The 22235-nt window shown below is 42.2% G+C and overlaps 1 protein-coding gene across 1 annotated transcript in view; it reads left to right on the forward strand.

The window, feature by feature from the left end:
• Positions 1-20781, forward strand: part of LOC124408264 (acyl-CoA Delta-9 desaturase-like) — a 27071-nt gene extending 6290 nt beyond the window's left edge. The window contains exons 2-3 of the mRNA XM_046885100.1: positions 20322-20475; positions 20538-20781. Coding sequence (XP_046741056.1) covers positions 20322-20475; positions 20538-20781 — 398 coding nt within the window. The remainder of the gene's footprint in view (positions 1-20321; positions 20476-20537) is intronic.
• Positions 20782-22235: the final 1454 nt, after the last annotated feature.

The raw sequence follows: 22235 nt of genomic DNA on the forward strand, positions 1-22235 counted from the left end.
CAGTTTTTCGGCTGTAACTTTTGATGCGTTGCTCGCAGCGTATTGGGACTGCGCTTAATCGATTCCTCGCGCAAAATTACGTCGGAATAGAGCCTCGAAGAATTCATTCCAGCACTTTTCAGAATCGTCGAAATTTTCGCCAAAAATCCAAAGGGGTTTGCCTTACTTTTTTGCTCATTTTTAGGGCCAAAAATTTCTCGTCTCGGAATCGATTTGTATGACTATCTCTAGAGTAATTCGACCCCCAGGAACTCAGAAAACACATGCAAAAGAGCGTCGGACCTACAGCAAAGAAATGACGACAAAAATTTTCAGTTTTTCGGCTGTAACTGTTGATGCGTTGCTCGCAGCGTATTGGGACTGCGCTTAATCGGTTCCTCGCGCAAAATTACGTCGGAATAGAGCCTCAAAGAATTTATTCCAGCACTCTTCAGAATCGTCAAAATTTTCGTCAAAAATCCAAAGGGGTTAGCCTTACTTTTTTACTCATTTTCATAGCCGAAAATTTCTCGTCTCGGAATCGATTTGTATGACCATCTCTAGAGTAATTCGACCCCCAGGAACTCAGAAAACACATGCAAAAGAGCGTCGGACCAACAGCAGAGATATGACGACGCAAATTTTCAGTTTTTCAGCTGTAACTTTTGATGCGTTCGTCGCAGCGTATTGGGACTGCGCGTAATCGATTCCTCGCGCAAAATTACGTCGGAATAGAGCCTCAAAGAATTTATTCCAGCACTCTTCAGAATCGTCGAAATTTTCGCCAAAAATCCAAAGGGGTTAGCCTTACTTTTTTACTCATTTTCGGAGCCGAAAATTTCACGTCTCGAAATCGATTTGTATGACCATCTCTAGAGTAATTTGACCCCCAGGAACTCAGAAAACACATGCAAAAGAGCGTCGGACCAACAGCAGAGAAATGACGACGCAAATTTTCAGTTTTTCGGCTGTAACTTTTGATGCGTTCCTCGCAGCGTATTGGGACTGCGCTCAATCGATTCCTCGCGAAAAATTACGTCGGAATAGAGCCTCAAAGAATTTATTCCAGCACTCTTCAGAATCGTCGAAATTTTCGCCAAAAATCCAAAGGGGTTAGCCTTACTTTTTTGCTCATTTTTGGGGCCGAAAATTTCTCGTCTCGGAATCGATTTGTATGACCATCTCTAGAGTAATTCGACCCCCAAGAACTCAGAAAACACATGAAAAAGAGCGTCGGACCCACAGCAAAAAAATAACGAAGAAAATTTTCAGTTTCTCGGCTGTAACTTTTGATGCGTTGCTCGCAGCGTATTGGGACTGCGCTTAATCGATTCCTCGCGCAAAATTACGTCGGAATAGAGCCTCAAAGAATTTATTCCAGCACTCTTCAGAATCGTCGAAATTTTCGTCAAAAATCCAAAGGGGTTAGCCTTACTTTTTTGCTCATTTTTAGGGCCAAAAATTTCTCGTCTCGGAATCGATTTGTATGACCATCTCTAGAGTAATTCGACCCCCAGGAACTCAGAAAACACATGCAAAAGAGCGTCGGACCTACAGCAAAGAAATGACGACGAAATTTCTCAGTTTTTCGGCTGTAACTTTTGATGCGTTGCTCGCAGCGTATTGGGACTGCGCTTAATCGATTCCTCGCGCAAAATTACGTCGGAATAGAGCCTCGAAGAATTCATTCCAGCACTTTTCAGAATCGTCGAAATTTTCGCCAAAAATCCAAAGGGGTTTGCCTTACTTTTTTGCTCATTTTTAGGGCCAAAAATTTCTCGTCTCGGAATCGATTTGTATGACTATCTCTAGAGTAATTCGACCCCCAGGAACTCAGAAAACACATGCAAAAGAGCGTCGGACCTACAGCAAAGAAATGACGACGAAAATTTTCAGTTTTTCGGCTGTAACTGTTGATGCGTTGCTCGCAGCGTATTGGGACTGCGCTTAATCGGTTCCTCGCGCAAAATTACGTCGGAATAGAGCCTCAAAGAATTTATTCCAGCACTCTTCAGAATCGTCAAAATTTTCGTCAAAAATCCAAAGGGGTCAGCCTTACTTTTTTACTCATTTTCATAGCCGAAAATTTCTCGTCTCGGAATCGATTTGTATGACTATCTCTAGAGTAATTCGACCCCCAGGAACTCAGAAAACACATGCAAAAGAGCGTCGGACCTACAGAAAAGAAATGACGACGAACCTTTTCAGTTTTTCGGCTGTAACTTTTGATGCGTTGCTCGCAGCGTATTGGGACTGCGCTTAATCGATTCCTCGCGCAAAATTACGTCGGAATAGAGCCTCAAAGAATTTATTCCAGCACTCTTCAGAATCGTCGAAATTTTTGCCAAAAATCCAAAGGGGTTAGCCTTACTTTCTTACTCATTTTCAGTGCCGAAAATTTCTCGTCTCGAAATCGATTCGTATGACCATCTCTAGAGTAATTCGACCCCCAGGAACTCAGAAAACACATGCAAAAGAGCGCCGGACCAACAGCAGAGAAATGAAGACGCAAATTTTCAGTTTTTCGGCTGTAACTTTTGATGCGTTCCTCGCAGCGTATTGGGACTGCGCTCAATCGATTCCCCGCGAAAAATTACGTCGGAATAGAGCCTCAAAGAATTTATTCCAGCACCCTTCAGAATCGTCGAAATTTTCGCCAAAAATCCAAAGGGGTTAGCCTTACTTTTTTACTCATTTTCGGAGCTGAAAATTTCTCGTCTCGAAATCGATTTGTATGACCATCTCTAGAGTAATTCGACCCCCAGGAACTCAGAAAACACATGCAAAAGAGCGTCGGACCAACAGCAGAGAAATGACGACGCAAATTTTCAGTTTTTCGGCTGTAACTTTCGATGCGTTCCTCGCAGCGTATTGGGACTGCGCTCAATCGATTCCTCGCGAAAAATTACGTCGGAATAGAGCCTCAAAGAATTTATTCCCGCACTCTTCAGAATCGTCGAAATTTTCGCCAAAAATCCGAAGGGGTTAGCCTTACTTTTTTGCTCATTTTTAGGGCCGAAAATTTCTCGTCTCGGAATCGATTTGTATGACCATCTCTAGAGTAATTCGACCCCCAGGAACTCGGAAAACACATAAAGAAGAGCGTCGGACCCACAGCGAAAAAATGACGACGAAAATTTTCAATTTTCGGCTGTAACTTTTGATGCGTTGCTCGCAGCGTATTGGGACTGCGCTCAATCGATTCCTCGCGAAAAATTACGTCGGAATGGAGCCTCAAAGAATTTATTCCCGCACTCTTCAGAATCGTCGAAATTTTCGCCAAAAATCCAAAGGGGTTAGCCTTACTTTTTTGCTCATTTTTAGGGCCGAAAATTTCTCGTCTCGGAATCGATTTGTATGACCATCTCTAGAGTAATTCGACCCCCAGGAACTCGGAAAACACATAAAGAAGAGCGTCGGACCCACAGCGAAAAAATGACGACGAAAATTTTCAATTTTCGGCTGTAACTTTTGATGCGTTGCTCGCAGCGTATTGGGACTGCGCTTAATCGATTCCTCGCGCAAAATTACGTCGGAATAGAGCCTCAAAGAATTTATTCCAGCACTCTTCAGAATCGTCGAAATTTTCGTCAAAAATCCAAAGGGGTTAGCCTTACTTTTTTGCTCATTTTTAGGGCCAAAAATTTCTCGTCTCGGAATCGATTTGTATGACCATCTCTAGAGTAATTCGACCCCCAGGAACTCAGAAAACACATGCAAAAGAGCGTCGGACCTACAGCAAAGAAATGACGACGAAATTTCTCAGTTTTTCGGCTGTAACTTTTGATGCGTTGCTCGCAGCGTATTGGGACTGCGCTTAATCGATTCCTCGCGCAAAATTACGTCGGAATAGAGCCTCGAAGAATTCATTCCAGCACTTTTCAGAATCGTCGAAATTTTCGCCAAAAATCCAAAGGGGTTTGCCTTACTTTTTTGCTCATTTTTAGGGCCAAAAATTTCTCGTCTCGGAATCGATTTGTATGACTATCTCTAGAGTAATTTGACCCCCAGGAACTCAGAAAACACATGCAAAAGAGCGTCGGACCTACAGCAAAGAAATGACGACGAAAATTTTCAGTTTTTCGGCTGTAACTGTTGATGCGTTGCTCGCAGCGTATTGGGACTGCGCTTAATCGGTTCCTCGCGCAAAATTACGTCGGAATAGAGCCTCAAAGAATTTATTCCAGCACTCTTCAGAATCGTCAAAATTTTCGTCAAAAATCCAAAGGGGCTAGCCTTACTTTTTTACTCATTTTCATAGCCGAAAATTTCTCGTCTCGGAATCGATTTGTATGACCATCTCTAGAGTAATTCGACCCCCAGGAACTCAGAAAACACATGCAAAAGAGCGTCGGACCAACAGCAGAGATATGACGACGCAAATTTTCAGTTTTTCAGCTGTAACTTTTGATGCGTTCGTCGCAGCGTATTGGGACTGCGCGTAATCGATTCCTCGCGCAAAATTACGTCGGAATAGAGCCTCAAAGAATTTATTCCAGCACTCTTCAGAATCGTCGAAATTTTCGCCAAAAATCCAAAGGGGTTAGCCTTACTTTTTTACTCATTTTCGGAGCCGAAAATTTCACGTCTCGAAATCGATTTGTATGACCATCTCTAGAGTAATTCGACCCCCAGGAACTCAGAAAACACATGCAAAAGAGCGTCGGACCAACAGCAGAGAAATGACGACGCAAATTTTCAGTTTTTCGGCTGTAACTTTTGATGCGTTCCTCGCAGCGTATTGGGACTGCGCTCAATCGATTCCTCGCGAAAAATTACGTCGGAATAGAGCCTCAAAGAATTTATTCCAGCACTCTTCAGAATCGTCGAAATTTTCGCCAAAAATCCAAAGGGGTTAGCCTTACTTTTTTGCTCATTTTTAGGGCCGAAAATTTCTCGTCTTGGAATCGATTTGTATGACCATCTCTAGAGTAATTCGACCCCCAGGAACTCGGAAAACACATAAAGAAGAGCGTCGGACCCACAGCGAAAAAATGACGACGAAAATTTTCAATTTTCGGCTGTAACTTTTGATGCGTTGCTCGCAGCGTATTGGGACTGCGCTTAATCGATTCCTCGCGCAAATCTACGTCGGAATAGTGCCTCAAAGAATTTATTCCAGCACTCTTCAGAATCGTCAAAATTTTCGCCAAAAATCCAAAGGGGTTAGCCTTACTTTTTTGCTCATTTTTGGGGCCGAAAATTTCTCGTCTCGGAATCGATTTGTATGACCATCTCTAGAGTAATTCGACCCCCAGGAACTCAGAAAACACATGCAAAAGAGCGTCGGACCAACAGCAGAGAAATGACGACGCAAATTTTCAGTTTTTCGGCTGTAACTTTTGATGCGTTTCTCGCAGCGTATTGGGACTGCGCTCAATCGATTCCTCGCGAAAAATTACGTCGGAATAGAGCCTCAAAGAATTTATTCCAGCACTCTTCAGAATCGTCGAAATTTTCGCCAAAAATCCAAAGGGGTTAGCCTTACTTTTTTGCTCATTTTTAGGGCCGAAAATTTCTCGTCTTGGAATCGATTTGTATGACCATCTCTAGAGTAATTCGACCCCCAGGAACTCGGAAAACACATAAAGAAGAGCGTCGGACCCACAGCGAAAAAATGACGACGAAAATTTTCAATTTTCGGCTGTAACTTTTGATGCGTTGCTCGCAGCGTATTGGGACTGCGCTTAATCGATTCCTCGCGCAAAATTACGTCGGAATAGTGCCTCAAAGAATTTATTCCAGCACTCTTCAGAATCGTCAAAATTTTCGCCAAAAATCCAAAGGGGTTAGCCTTACTTTTTTGCTCATTTTTGGGGCCGAAAATTTCTCGTCTCGGAATCGATTTGTATGACCATCTCTAGAGTAATTCGACCCCCAAGAACTCAGAAAACACATGAAAAAGAGCGTCGGACCCACAGCAAAAAAATAACGAAGAAAATTTTCAGTTTCTCGGCTGTAACTTTTGATGCGTTGCTCGCAGCGTATTGGGACTGCGCTTAATCGATTCCTCGCGCAAAATTACTTCGGAATAGAGCCTCAAAGAATTTATTCCAGCACTCTTCAGAATCGTCGAAATTTTCGTCAAAAATCCAAAGGGGTTAGCCTTACTTTTTTGCTCATTTTTAGGGCCAAAAATTTCTCGTCTCGGAATCGATTTGTATGACCATCTCTAGAGTAATTCGACCCCCAGGAACTCAGAAAACACATGCAAAAGAGCGTCGGACCTACAGCAAAGAAATGACGACGAAATTTCTCAGTTTTTCGGCTGTAACTTTTGATGCGTTGCTCGCAGCGTATTGGGACTGCGCTTAATCGGTTCCTCGCGCAAAATTACGTCGGAATAGAGCCTCAAAGAATTTATTCCAGCACTCTTCAGAATCGTCAAAATTTTCGTCAAAAATCCAAAGGGGTTAGCCTTACTTTTTTACTCATTTTCATAGCCGAAAATTTCTCGTCTCGGAATCGATTTGTATGACTATCTCTAGAGTAATTCGACCCCCAGGAACTCAGAAAACACATGCAAAAGAGCGTCGGACCTACAGAAAAGAAATGACGACGAACCTTTTCAGTTTTTCGGCTGTAACTTTTGATGCGTTGCTCGCAGCGTATTGGGACTGCGCTAAATCGATTCCTCGCGAAAAATTACGTCGGAATAGAGCCTCAAAGAATTTATTCCCGCACTCTTCAGAATCGTCGAAATTTTCGCCAAAAATCCAAAGGGGTTAGCCTTACTTTTTTGCTCATTTTTAGGGCCGAAAATTTCTCGTCTCGGAATCGATTTGTATGACCATCTCTAGAGTAATTCGACCCCCAGGAACTCGGAAAACACATAAAGAAGAGCGTCGGACCCACAGCGAAAAAATGACGACGAAAATTTTCAATTTTCGGCTGTAACTTTTGATGCGTTGCTCGCAGCGTATTGGGACTGCGCTCAATCGATTCCTCGCGAAAAATTACGTCGGAATAGAGCCTCAAAGAATTTATTCCCGCACTCTTCAGAATCGTCGAAATTTTCGCCAAAAATCCAAAGGGGTTAGCCTTACTTTTTTGCTCATTTTTAGGGCCGAAAATTTCTCGTCTCGGAATCGATTTGTATGACCATCTCTAGAGTAATTCGACCCCCAGGAACTCGGAAAACACATAAAGAAGAGCGTCGGACCCACAGCGAAAAAATGACGACGAAAATTTTCAATTTTCGGCTGTAACATTTGATGCGTTGCTCGCAGCGTATTGGGACTGCGCTCAATCGATTCCTCGCGAAAAATTACGTCGGAATAGAGCCTCAAAGAATTTATTCCCGCACTCTTCAGAATCGTCGAAATTTTCGCCAAAAATCCAAAGGGGTTAGCCTTACTTTTTTGCTCATTTTTAGGGCCGAAAATTTCTCGTCTCGGAATCGATTTGTATGACCATCTCTAGAGTAATTCGACCCCCAGGAACTCGGAAAACACATAAAGAAGAGCGTCGGACCCACAGCGAAAAAATGACGACGAAAATTTTCAATTTTCGGCTGTAACTTTTGATGCGTTGCTCGCAGCGTATTGGGACTGTGCTTAATCGATTCCTCGCGCAAAATTACGTCGGAATAGTGCCTCAAAGAATTTATTCCAGCACTCTTCAGAATCGTCAAAATTTTCGCCAAAAATCCAAAGGGGTTAGCCTTACTTTTTTGCTCATTTTTAGGGCCGAAAATTTCTCGTCTCGGAATCGATTTGTATGACCATCTCTAGAGTAATTCGACCCCCAGGAACTCAGAAAACACATGCAAAAGAGCGTCAGACCAACAGCAGAGATATGACGACGCAAATTTTCAGTTTTTCAGCTGTAACTTTTGATGCGTTCCTCGCAGCGTATTGGGACTGCGCTGAATCGATTCCTTGCACAAAATTACGTCGGAATGGAGCCTCAAAGAATCTATTCCAGCACTCTTCAGAATCGTCGAAATTTTCGCCAAAAATCCAAAGGGGTTAGCCTTACTTTTTTACTCATTTTCGGAGCCGAAAATTTCTCGTCTCGAAATCGATTTGTATGACCATCTCTAGAGTAATTCGACCCCCAGGAACTCAGAAAACACATGCAAAAGAGCGTCGGACGAACAGCAGAGAAATGACGACGCAAATTTTCAGTTTTTCAGCTGTAACTTTTGATGCGTTCCTCGCAGCGTATTGGGACTGCGCTTAATCGATTCCTCGCGCAGAATTACGTCAGAATAGAGCCTCAAAGAATTTATTCCAGCACTCTTCAGAATCGTCGAAATTTTCGCCAAAAATCCAAAGGGGTTAGCCTTACTTTTTTGCTCATTTTTGGGGCCGAAAATTTCTCGTCTCGGAATCGATTTGTATGACCATCTCTAGAGTAATTCGACCCCCAGGAACTCAGAAAACACATGAAAAAGAGCGTCGGACCCACAGCAAAAAAATGACGAGGAAAATTTTCAGTTTTTCGGCTGTAACTTTTGATGCGTTGCTCGCAGCGTATTAGGACTGCGCTTAATCGATTCCTCGCGCAAAATTACGTCGGAATAGAGCCTCAAAGAATTTATTCCAGCACTCTTCAGAATCGTCGAAATTTTCGTCAAAAATCCAAAGGGGTTAGCCTTACTTTTTTGCTCATTTTTAGGGCCAAAAATTTCTCGTCTCGGAATCGATTTGTATGACCATCTCTAGAGTAATTCGACCCCCAGGAACTCAGAAAAAACATGCAAAAGAGCGTCGGACCTACAGCAAAAAAATGACGACGAAATTTTTCAGTTTTTCGGCTGTAACTTTTGATGCGTTGCTCGCAGCATATTGGGACTGCGCTTAATCAATTCCTCGCGCAAAATTACGTCGGATTAGAGCCTCAAAGAATTTATTCCAGCACTTTTCAGAATTGTCGAAATTTTCGCCAAAAATCCAATGGGGTTAGCCTTACTTTTTTGCTCATTTTCGGACCCAAAGATTTCTCGTCTTGAAATCGATTTGTATGACCATCATTAGGGTAATTCGACCCCCAGGAACTCAGAAAACACATAAAAAAGAGCGTCGGACCTACAGCAAAGGAATGACGACAAAAATTTTCAGTTTTTCGGCTGTAACTGTTGATGCGTCTCTCGCAGCGTATTGGGACTGCGCTTAATCGGTTCCTCGCGCAAAATTACGTCGGATAGGGCCTCAAAGAATTTATTCCAGCACTCTTCAGAATCGTCAAAATTTTCGTCAAAAATCCAAAGGGGTTAGCCTTACTTTTTTACTCATTTTCATAGCCGAAAATTTCTCGTCTCGGAATCGATTTGTATGACCATCTCTAGAGTAATTCGACCCCCAGGAACTCAGAAAACACATGCAAAAGAGCGTCAGACCAACAGCAGAGATATGACGACGCAAATTTTCAGTTTTTCAGCTGTAACTTTTGATGCGTTCCTCGCAGCGTATTGGGACTGCGCTTAATCGGTTCCTCGCGCAAAATTACGTCGGAATAGAGCCTCAAAGAATTTATTCCAGCACTCTTCAGAATCGTCAAAATTTTCGTCAAAAATCCAAAGGGGTTAGCCTTACTTTTTTACTCATTTTCATAGCCGAAAATTTCTCGTCTCGGAATCGATTTGTATGACCATCTCTAGAGTAATTCGACCCCCAGGAACTCAGAAAACACATGCAAAAGAGCGTCGGACCAACAGCAGAGATATGACGACGCAAATTTTCAGTTTTTCAGCTGTAACTTTTGATGCGTTCGCCGCAGCGTATTGGGACTGCGCGTAATCGATTCCTCGCGCAAAATTACGTCGGAATAGTGCCTCAAAGAATTTATTCCAGCACTCTTCAGAATCGTCAAAATTTTCGCCAAAAATCCAAAGGGGTTAGCCTTACTTTTTTGCTCATGTTTGGGGCCGAAAATTTCTCGTCTCGGAATCGATTTGTATGACCATCTCTAGAGTAATTCGACCCCCAAGAACTCAGAAAACACATGAAAAAGAGCGTCGGACCCACAGCAAAAAAATAACGAAGAAAATTTTCAGTTTCTCGGCTGTAACTTTTGATGCGTTGCTCGCAGCGTATTGGGACTGCGCTTAATCGATTCCTCGCGCAAAATTACGTCGGAATAGAGCCTCAAAGAATTTATTCCAGCACTCTTCAGAATCGTCGAAATTTTCGTCAAAAATCCAAAGGGGTTAGCCTTACTTTTTTGCTCATTTTTAGGGCCAAAAATTTCTCGTCTCGGAATCGATTTGTATGACCATCTCTAGAGTAATTCGACCCCCAGGAACTCAGAAAACACATGCAAAAGAGCGTCGGACCTACAGCAAAGAAATGACGACGAAATTTCTCAGTTTTTCGGCTGTAACTTTTGATGCGTTGCTCGCAGCGTATTGGGACTGCGCTTAATCGATTCCTCGCGCAAAATTACGTCGGAATAGAGCCTCGAAGAATTCATTCCAGCACTTTTCAGAATCGTCGAAATTTTCGCCAAAAATCCAAAGGGGTTTGCCTTACTTTTTTGCTCATTTTTAGGGCCAAAAATTTCTCGTCTCGGAATCGATTTGTATGACTATCTCTAGAGTAATTCGACCCCCAGGAACTCAGAAAACACATGCAAAAGAGCGTCGGACCTACAGCAAAGAAATGACGACGAAAATTTTCAGTTTTTCGGCTGTAACTGTTGATGCGTTGCTCGCAGCGTATTGGGACTGCGCTTAATCGGTTCCTCGCGCAAAATTACGTCGGAATAGAGCCTCAAAGAATTTATTCCAGCACTCTTCAGAATCGTCAAAATTTTCGTCAAAAATCCAAAGGGGTTAGCCTTACTTTTTTACTCATTTTCATAGCCGAAAATTTCTCGTCTCGGAATCGATTTGTATGACCATCTCTAGAGTAATTCGACCCCCAGGAACTCAGAAAACACATGCAAAAGAGCGTCGGACCAACAGCAGAGAAATGACGACGCAAATTTTCAGTTTTTCGGCTGTAACTTTTGATGCGTTCCTCGCAGCGTATTGGGACTGCGCTCAATCGATTCCTCGCGAAAAATTACGTCGGAATAGAGCCTCACAGAATTTATTCCAGCACTCTTCAGAATCGTCGAAATTTTCGCCAAAAATCCAAAGGGGTTAGCCTTACTTTTTTGCTCATTTTTAGGGCCGAAAATTTCTCGTCTTGGAATCGATTTGTATGACCATCTCTAGAGTAATTCGACCCCCAGGAACTCGGAAAACACATAAAGAAGAGCGTCGGACCCACAGCGAAAAAATGACGACGAAAATTTTCAATTTTCGGCTGTAACTTTTGATGCGTTGCTCGCAGCGTATTGGGACTGCGCTTAATCGATTCCTCGCGCAAAATTACGTCGGAATAGTGCCTCAAAGAATTTATTCCAGCACTCTTCAGAATCGTCAAAATTTTCGCCAAAAATCCAAAGGGGTTAGCCTTACTTTTTTGCTCATTTTTGGGGCCGAAAATTTCTCGTCTCGGAATCGATTTGTATGACCATCTCTAGAGTAATTCGACCCCCAGGAACTCAGAAAACACATGCAAAAGAGCGTCGGACCAACAGCAGAGAAATGACGACGCAAATTTTCAGTTTTTCGGCTGTAACTTTTGATGCGTTTCTCGCAGCGTATTGGGACTGCGCTCAATCGATTCCTCGCGAAAAATTACGTCGGAATAGAGCCTCAAAGAATTTATTCCAGCACTCTTCAGAATCGTCGAAATTTTCGCCAAAAATCCAAAGGGGTTAGCCTTACTTTTTTGCTCATTTTTAGGGCCGAAAATTTCTCGTCTTGGAATCGATTTGTATGACCATCTCTAGAGTAATTCGACCCCCAGGAACTCGGAAAACACATAAAGAAGAATGTCGGACCCACAGCGAAAAAATGACGACGAAAATTTTCAATTTTCGGCTGTAACTTTTGATGCGTTGCTCGCAGCGTATTGGGACTGCGCTTAATCGATTCCTCGCGCAAAATTACGTCGGAATAGTGCCTCAAAGAATTTATTCCAGCACTCTTCAGAATCGTCAAAATTTTCGCCAAAAATCCAAAGGGGTTAGCCTTACTTTTTTGCTCATTTTTGGGGCCGAAAATTTCTCGTCTCGGAATCGATTTGTATGACCATCTCTAGAGTAATTCGACCCCCAAGAACTCAGAAAACACATGAAAAAGAGCGTCGGACCCACAGCAAAAAAATAACGAAGAAAATTTTCAGTTTCTCGGCTGTAACTTTTGATGCGTTGCTCGCAGCGTATTGGGACTGCGCTTAATCGATTTCTCGCGCAAAATTACGTCGGAATAGTGCCTCAAAGAATTTATTCCAGCACTCTTCAGAATCGTCAAAATTTTCGCCAAAAATCCAAAGGGGTTAGCCTTACTTTTTTGCTCATTTTTAGGGCCGAAAATTTCTCGTCTCGGAATCGATTTGTATGACCATCTCTAGAGTGATTCGACCCCCAGGAACTCAGAAAACACATGCAAAAGAGCGTCAGACCAACAGCAGAGATATGACGACGCAAATTTTCAGTTTTTCAGCTGTAACTTTTGATGCGTTCCTCGCAGCGTATTGGGACTGCGCTGAATCGATTCCTCGCGCAAAATTACGTCGGAATAGAGCCTCAAAGAATTTATTCCAGCACTCTTCAGAATCGTCGAAATTTTCGTCAAAAATCCAAAGGGGTTAGCCTTACTTTTTTGCTCATTTTTAGGGCCAAAAATTTCTCGTCTCGGAATCGATTTGTATGACCATCTCTAGAGTAATTCGACCCCCAGGAACTCAGAAAACACATGCAAAAGAGCGTCGGACCTACAGCAAAGAAATGACGACGAAATTTCTCAGTTTTTCGGCTGTAACTTTTGATGCGTTGCTCGCAGCGTATTGGGACTGCGCTTAATCGATTCCTCGCGCAAAATTACGTCGGAATAGAGCCTCGAAGAATTCATTCCAGCACTTTTCAGAATCGTCGAAATTTTCGCCAAAAATCCAAAGGGGTTTGCCTTACTTTTTTGCTCATTTTTAGGGCCAAAAATTTCTCGTCTCGGAATCGATTTGTATGACCATCTCTAGAGTAATTCGACCCCCAGGAACTCGGAAAACACATAAAGAAGAGCGTCGGACCCACAGCGAAAAAATGACGACGAAAATTTTCAATTTTCGGCTGTAACTTTTGATGCGTTGCTCGCAGCGTATTGGGACTGTGCTTAATCGATTTCTCGCGCAAAATTACGTCGGAATAGTGCCTCAAAGAATTTATTCCAGCACTCTTCAGAATCGTCAAAATTTTCGCCAAAAATCCAAAGGGGTTAGCCTTACTTTTTTGCTCATTTTTAGGGCCGAAAATTTCTCGTCTCGGAATCGATTTGTATGACCATCTCTAGAGTAATTCGACCCCCAGGAACTCAGAAAACACATGCAAAAGAGCGTCAGACCAACAGCAGAGATATGACGACGCAAATTTTCAGTTTTTCAGCTGTAACTTTTGATGCGTTCCTCGCAGCGTATTGGGACTGCGCTGAATCGATTCCTTGCACAAAATTACGTCGGAATGGAGCCTCAAAGAATCTATTCCAGCACTCTTCAGAATCGTCGAAATTTTCGCCAAAAATCCAAAGGGGTTAGCCTTACTTTTTTACTCATTTTCGGAGCCGAAAATTTCTCGTCTCGAAATCGATTTGTATGACCATCTCTAGAGTAATTCGACCCCCAGGAACTCAGAAAACACATGCAAAAGAGCGTCGGACGAACAGCAGAGAAATGACGACGCAAATTTTCAGTTTTTCAGCTGTAACTTTTGATGCGTTCCTCGCAGCGTATTGGGACTGCGCTTAATCGATTCCTCGCGCAGAATTACGTCAGAATAGAGCCTCAAAGAATTTATTCCAGCACTCTTCAGAATCGTCGAAATTTTCGCCAAAAATCCAAAGGGGTTAGCCTTACTTTTTTGCTCATTTTTGGGGCCGAAAATTTCTCGTCTCGGAATCGATTTGTATGACCATCTCTAGAGTAATTCGACCCCCAGGAACTCAGAAAACACATGAAAAAGAGCGTCGGACCCACAGCAAAAAAATGACGAAGAAAATTTTCAGTTTTTCGGCTGTAACTTTAGATGCGTTGCTCGCAGCGTATTGGGACTGCGCTTAATCGATTCCTCGCGTAAAATTACGTCGGAATAGAGCCTCAAAGAATTCATTCCCGCACTCTTCAGAATCGTCGAAACTTTTGTCAAAAATCCAAAGGGGTTAGCCTTACTTTTTTGCTCATTTTTAGGGCCAAAAATTTCTCGTCTCGGAATCGATTTGTATGACCATCTCTAGAGTAATTCGACCCACAGGAACTCAGAAAACACATGCAAAAGAGCGTCGGACCTACAGCAAAGAAATGACGACGAAATTTTTCAGTTTTTCGGCTGTAACTTTTGATGCGTTGCTCGCAGCGTATCGGGACTGCGCTTAATCGATTCCTCGCGCAAAATTACGTCGGAATAGAGCCTCAAAGAATTTATTCCAGCACTCTTCAGAATCGTCGAAATTTTCGCCAAAAATCCAAAGGGGTTAGCCTTACTTCTTTGCTCATTTTTGGGGCCGAAAATTTTTCGTCTCGGATCCGATTTGTATGACCATCCCTAGAGTAATTTGACCCCCAGGAACTCAGAAAACACATGCAAAAGAGCGTCGGACCAACAGCAGAGAAATGACGACGCAAATTTTCAGTTTTTCGGCTGTAACTTTTGATGCGTTCCTCGCAGCGTATTGGGACTGCGCTTAATCGATTCCTCGCGCAAAATTACTTCGGAATAGAGCCTCAAAAAATTTATTCCAGCACTCTTCAGAATCGTCGAAATTTTCGCCAAAAATCCAAAGGGGTTAGCCTTACTTTTTTGCTCATTTTCGGGGCCGAAAATTTCTCGTCTCGAAATCGATTTGTATGACCATCTCTAGAGTAATTCGACCCCCAGGAACTCAGAAAACACATGCAAAAGAGCGTCGGACCAACAGCAGAGAAATGAAGACGCAAATTTTCAGTTTTTCGGCTGTAACTTTTGATGCGTTCCTCGCAGCGTATTGGGACTGCGCTCAATCGATTCCCCGCGAAAAATTACGTCGGAATAGAGCCTCAAAGAATTTATTCCAGCACCCTTCAGAATCGTCGAAATTTTCGCCAAAAATCCAAAGGGGTTAGCCTTACTTTTTTACTCATTTTCGGAGCTGAAAATTTCTCGTCTCGAAATCGATTTGTATGACCATCTCTAGAGTAATTCGACCCCCAGGAACTCAGAAAACACATGCAAAAGAGCGTCGGACCAACAGCAGAGAAATGACGACGCAAATTTTCAGTTTTTCGGCTGTAACTTTCGATGCGTTCCTCGCAGCGTATTGGGACTGCGCTCAATCGATTCCTCGCGAAAAATTACGTCGGAATAGAGCCTCAAAGAATTTATTCCCGCACTCTTCAGAATCGTCGAAATTTTCGCCAAAAATCCAAAGGGGTTAGCCTTACTTTTTTGCTCATTTTTAGGGCCGAAAATTTCTCGTCTCGGAATCGATTTGTATGACCATCTCTAGAGTAATTCGACCCCCAGGAACTCGGAAAACACATAAAGAAGAGCGTCGGACCCACAGCGAAAAAATGACGACGAAAATCTTCAATTTTCGGCTGTAACTTTTGATGCGTTGCTCGCAGCGTATTGGGACTGCGCTCAATCGATTCCTCGCGAAAAATTACGTCGGAATAGAGCCTCAAAGAATTTATTCCCGCACTCTTCAGAATCGTCGAAATTTTCGCCAAAAATCCAAAGGGGTTAGCCTTACTTTTTTGCTCATTTTTAGGGCCGAAAATTTCTCGTCTCGGAATCGATTTGTATGACCATCTCTAGAGTAATTCGACCCCCAGGAACTCGGAAAACACATAAAGAAGAGCGTCGGACCCACAGCGAAAAAATGACGACGAAAATTTTCAATTTTCGGCTGTAACTTTTGATGCGTTGCTCGCAGCGTATTGGGACTGTGCTTAATCGATTTCTCGCGCAAAATTACGTCGGAATAGTGCCTCAAAGAATTTATTCCAGCACTCTTCAGAATCGTCAAAATTTTCGCCAAAAATCCAAAGGGGTTAGCCTTACTTTTTTACTCATTTTTAGGGCCGAAAATTTCTCGTCTCGGAATCGATTTGTATGACCATCTCTAGAGTAATTCGACCCCCAGGAACTCAGAAAACACATGCAAAAGAGCGTCAGACCAACAGCAGAGATATGACGACGCAAATTTTCAGTTTTTCAGCTGTAACTTTTGATGCGTTCCTCGCAGCGTATTGGGACTGCGCTGAATCGATTCCTTGCACAAAATTACGTCGGAATGGAGCCTCAAAGAATCTATTCCAGCACTCTTCAGAATCGTCGAAATTTTCGCCAAAAATCCAAAGGGGTTAGCCTTACTTTTTTACTCATTTTCGGAGCCGAAAATTTCTCGTCTCGAAATCGATTTGTATGACCATCTCTAGAGTAATTCGACCCCCAGGAAGTCAGAAAACACATGCAAAAGAGCGTCGGACGAACAGCAGAGAAATGACGACGCAAATTTTCAGTTTTTCAGCTGTAACTTTTGATGCGTTCCTCGCAGCGTATTGGGACTGCGCTTAATCGATTCCTCGCGCAGAATTACGTCAGAATAGAGCCTCAAAGAATTTATTCCAGCACTCTTCAGAATCGTCGAAATTTTCGCCAAAAATCCAAAGGGGTTAGCCTTACTTTTTTGCTCATTTTTGGGGCCGAAAATTTCTCGTCTCGGAATCGATTTGTATGACCATCTCTAGAGTAATTCGACCCCCAGGAACTCAGAAAACACATGAAAAAGAGCGTCGGACCCACAGCAAAAAAATGACGAAGAAAATTTTCAGTTTTTCGGCTGTAACTTTAGATGCGTTGCTCGCAGCGTATTGGGACTGCGCTTAATCGATTCCTCGCGTAAAATTACGTCGGAATAGAGCCTCAAAGAATTCATTCCCGCACTCTTCAGAATCGTCGAAACTTTCGTCAAAAATCCAAAGGGGTTAGCCTTACTTTTTTGCTCATTTTTAGGGCCAAAAATTTCTCGTCTCGGAATCGATTTGTATGACCATCTCTAGAGTAATTCGACCCACAGGAACTCAGAAAACACATGCAAAAGAGCGTCGGACCTACAGCAAAGAAATGACGACGAAATTTTTCAGTTTTTCGGCTGTAACTTTTGATGCGTTGCTCGCAGCGTATCGGGACTGCGCTTAATCGATTCCTCGCGCAAAATTACGTCGGAATAGAGCCTCAAAGAATTTATTCCAGCACTCTTCAGAATCGTCGAAATTTTCGCCAAAAATCCAAAGGGGTTAGCCTTACTTCTTTGCTCATTTTTGGGGCCGAAAATTTTTCGTCTCGGATCCGATTTGTATGACCATCCCTAGAGTAATTTGACCCCCAGGAACTCAGAAAACACATGCAAAAGAGCGTCGGACCAACAGCAGAGAAATGACGACGCAAATTTTCAGTTTTTCGGCTGTAACTTTTGATGCGTTCCTCGCAGCGTATTGGGACTGCGCTTAATCGATTCCTCGCGCAAAATTACTTCGGAATAGAGCCTCAAAAAATTTATTCCAGCACTCTTCAGAATCGTCGAAATTTTCGCCAAAAATCCAAAGGGGTTAGCCTTACTTTTTTGCTCATTTTTGGGGCCGAAAATTTGTCGTCTCGGAATCGATTTGTATGACCATCTCTAGAGTAATTCGACCCACAGGAACTCAGAAAACACATGCAAAAGAGCGTCGGACCTACAGCAAAGAAATGACGACGAAATTTTTCAGTTTTTCGGCTGTAACTTTTGATGCGTTGCTCGCAGCGTATCGGGACTGCGCTTAATCGATTCCTCGCGCAAAATTACGTCGGAATAGAGCCTCAAAGAATTTATTCCAGCACTCTTCAGAATCGTCGAAATTTTCGCCAAAAATCCAAAGGGGTTAGCCTTACTTCTTTGCTCATTTTTGGGGCCGAAAATTTCTCGTCTCGGATCCGATTTGTATGACCATCCCTAGAGTAATTTGACCCCCAGGAACTCAGAAAACACATGCAAAAGAGCGTCGGACCAACAGCAGAGAAATGACGACGCAAATTTTCAGTTTTTCGGCTGTAACTTTTGATGCGTTCCTCGCAGCGTATTGGGACTGCGCTTAATCGATTCCTCGCGCAAAATTACTTCGGAATAGAGCCTCAAAAAATTTATTCCAGCACTCTTCAGAATCGTCGAAATTTTCGCCAAAAATCCAAAGGGGTTAGCCTTACTTTTTTGCTCATTTTTGGGGCCGAAAATTTGTCGTCTCGGAATCGATTTGTATGACCATCTCTAGAGTAATTCGACCCACAGGAACTCAGAAAACACATGCAAAAGAGCGTCGGACCTACAGCAAAGAAATGACGACGAAATTTTTCAGTTTTTCGGCTGTAACTTTTGATGCGTTGCTCGCAGCGTATCGGGACTGCGCTTAATCGATTCCTCGCGCAAAATTACGTCGGAATAGAGCCTCAAAGAATTTATTCCAGCACTCTTCAGAATCGTCGAAATTTTCGCCAAAAATCCAAAGGGGTTAGCCTTACTTCTTTGCTCATTTTTGGGGCCGAAAATTTCTCGTCTCGGATCCGATTTGTATGACCATCCCTAGAGTAATTTGACCCCCAGGAACTCAGAAAACACATGCAAAAGAGCGTCGGACCAACAGCAGAGAAATGACGACGCAAATTTTCAGTTTTTCGGCTGTAACTTTTGATGCGTTCCTCGCAGCGTATTGGGACTGCGCTTAATCGATTCCTCGCGCAAAATTACTTCGGAATAGAGCCTCAAAAAATTTATTCCAGCACTCTTCAGAATCGTCGAAATTTTCGCCAAAAATCCAAAGGGGTTAGCCTTACTTTTTTGCTCATTTTTGGGGCCGAAAATTTGTCGTCTCGGAATCGATTTGTATGACCATCTCTAGAGTAATTCGACCCACAGGAACTCAGAAAACACATGCAAAAGAGCGTCGGACCTACAGCAAAGAAATGACGACGAAATTTTTCAGTTTTTCGGCTGTAACTTTTGATGCGTTGCTCGCAGCGTATCGGGACTGCGCTTAATCGATTCCTCGCGCAAAATTACGTCGGAATAGAGCCTCAAAGAATTTATTCCAGCACTCTTCAGAATCGTCGAAATTTTCGCCAAAAATCCAAAGGGGTTAGCCTTACTTCTTTGCTCATTTTTGGGGCCGAAAATTTCTCGTCTCGGATCCGATTTGTATGACCATCCCTAGAGTAATTTGACCCCCAGGAACTCAGAAAACACATGCAAAAGAGCGTCGGACCAACAGCAGAGAAATGACGACGCAAATTTTCAGTTTTTCGGCTGTAACTTTTGATGCGTTCCTCGCAGCGTATTGGGACTGCGCTTAATCGATTCCTCGCGCAAAATTACTTCGGAATAGAGCCTCAAAAAATTTATTCCAGCACTCTTCAGAATCGTCGAAATTTTCGCCAAAAATCCAAAGGGGTTAGCCTTACTTTTTTGCTCATTTTCGGGGCCGAAAATTTGTCGTCTCGGAATCGATTTGTATGACCATCTCTAGAGTAATACGACCCCCAGGAACTCAGAAAACACATGAAAAAGAGCGACGGACCCACAGCAAAAAAATGACGACGAAAATTTTCAGTTTTTCGGCTGTAACTTTTGATGCGTTGCTCGCAGCGTATTGGGACTGCGCTTAATCGATTCCTCGCGCAAAATTACGTCGGAATAGAGCCTCAAAAAATTTATTTCAGCACTCTTCGGAATCGTCGAAATTTTCGCCAAAAATCCAAAGGGGTTAGCCTTACTTTTTTACTCATTTTCGGAGCCGAGAATTTCTCGTCTCGGAATCGATTTGTATGAACATCTCTAGAGTAATTCGACCCCCAGGAACTCAGAAAACACATGAAAAAGAGCGTCGGACCCACAGCAAAAAAATGATGACGAAAATTTTCAGTTTTTCGGCTGTAACTTTCGATGCGTTGCTCGCAGCGTATTGGGACTGCGCCTAATCGATTCCTCGCATAAAATTACGTCGGAATAGAGCCTCAAAGAATTAATTCCAGTACTCTTCAGAATCGTCGAATTTTTCGCCAAAAATCCAAAGGGGTTAGCCTTACTTTTCTGCGCATTTTTGGGGCCGAAAATTCCTCGTCTCGGAATCGATTTGTATGACCATCTCTCGAGTAATTGGACCCCTAGGAACTCAGAAAACACCTTGAAAATAGCGTCCGAGCAGCAGCAGAGAAATGACGATGAAAATCATGAGTCTTTCGGATGTAACTTTTCAGCCGTTGTTCGCTTACGTACTCAATAACAGCTGACGTACTAGTAGAACTAGTAGAGGATACTACCCACTCCATTCCTATTTCGTCTTTCTCAGGCACAAACTATATATCTTTGAACTCCTATTTGAAAGACTTGCAAGTCAATTTTATTCGTAACCATCGCGTATCGTATCATTCTTGGGACACGTGTGAAACGAACAGATGTAATTACAAAACTGCTCAACTTCTGTGAAATTTATTCATTTCAGACTGATTAAACCTGCAGACAACTTCCTAGAGGCATTGCTAACAGCTGGCAAAGCATCTCACAATCATCACCACACGGCCCCCTGGGACTATAAGGCCTCCGAATGGCCATTCTTGCGATTGAATATTACCACATTATTTGTTGACCTATTTGCAAAAATTGGATGGGCGTATGATTTGCGAGAACCTTCACCCACCCTAGTGCAAAACGTCATCCAAAAAATTGGTCGTAATTCTAATATATAATCCTTGATTCGAAACAAACACATCCAACCCCAATTATTGTAGTACACATTTCAATAAAGTCTATAATGATTTTGGAAAAGACAAGTTGGTCCTACTTATTTCACCAAAGTATACGATTCCTTCTGTCCATCTCGGGCCATAAGCCATTTCCATTGCATAATTTTACGTCATTACACGACTGCATCGCAAGAGGAATGATTGACTCTGACGAGTGGTGAAAGATTTGGGACTCGTTCGGTGGCTAACCGAATGCGACATGACAGCTACTACTACTTAATGTGGGTTTACTAAGCCATGGAGAGGGTCATTACTTTAATGCTAAATATTTATTAAGGGTACAAAATAGGTATAAAAATACGATATCATATGATAATTGACAATTACAATACTTCTGTTATTTAATTTTTCTTCTTAGTTTCTATTTTCGATTAGTTTTAACCATGTTATCATATGTATAGTTATATGGTAGTGAAGAAGTAAAGTCCACGGAGTTGTTGTGCTTAATAGAATTATAAGATATTTGATATAGATCTTAGTTTTTAGCGTATTTTATAAATATATGTACGCCAAGTGCCTATGTTATTATTGAAGAGAACGATTATTACATTATGCATCCTAGATTACTTAATTTATTTCGTTTGTAACGACCATTCGCCGTCATATATATGCCTATGCATTTAATTTGATTTTCCATTAGATACTAGAATTTTTCCAAGCCTTATTGCGCATGGACTCAAAGTTAATACATAATATTAGTATTCGATTCAAGGCACTTTTATAATTGTGGACTGAATTAAAGAAAAGAAAAAATTACTATAACAATATAATGACTGACAATTAATGTCACACGCCTGTCACGCGAGCGGTAATGCTTTACGAATATAGTATATAATCATTTGTATGGAAATTAACTTCTAGTTGCGCAACGAATTACGGGTATTTTCCATTGTGCCTAACAACGAGCCTTTTCTTGGCTCATTGTCAACTACTTTGCAAAGTTCACGTTCATCACGCACGAATAATTAAGAACGATTCATTACAACCGAGTAACCGTACACCGTCTATTATTGTAAATAAACCTGACTGTGATATTATTAATAGAATGATTTTTGCTGTCAAATTTACAGATGTTATATTGCAATATTGCTCATCGTTCATGCGGATCGGATACTTAGACTTTGATGAATAATCATTGAATTATTGATCAAGTAAATCTCACCGTGATTTGATCCTAAATAAAATAAACGTTTAGCACGTGTCTATTTACCACTCGCCTCAGCAAATAAAATAGCCAATTTATGATGACACACATATGTACTGAAAAACAAAACCTCATATGCACCCTAATGAGGGTAAGGTACATACCTCTATTACAAAAAAAAAGTCGAAAGGTTATTTCCTTCTTTTTTTTTGTCTTCTTTTTCAACGCAATAATATTCATAATATTCATATGT

This window comes from Diprion similis, chromosome 7 (genome assembly GCF_021155765.1).
Source record: "Diprion similis isolate iyDipSimi1 chromosome 7, iyDipSimi1.1, whole genome shotgun sequence".
Classification (NCBI taxonomy): domain Eukaryota; kingdom Metazoa; phylum Arthropoda; class Insecta; order Hymenoptera; family Diprionidae; genus Diprion; species Diprion similis.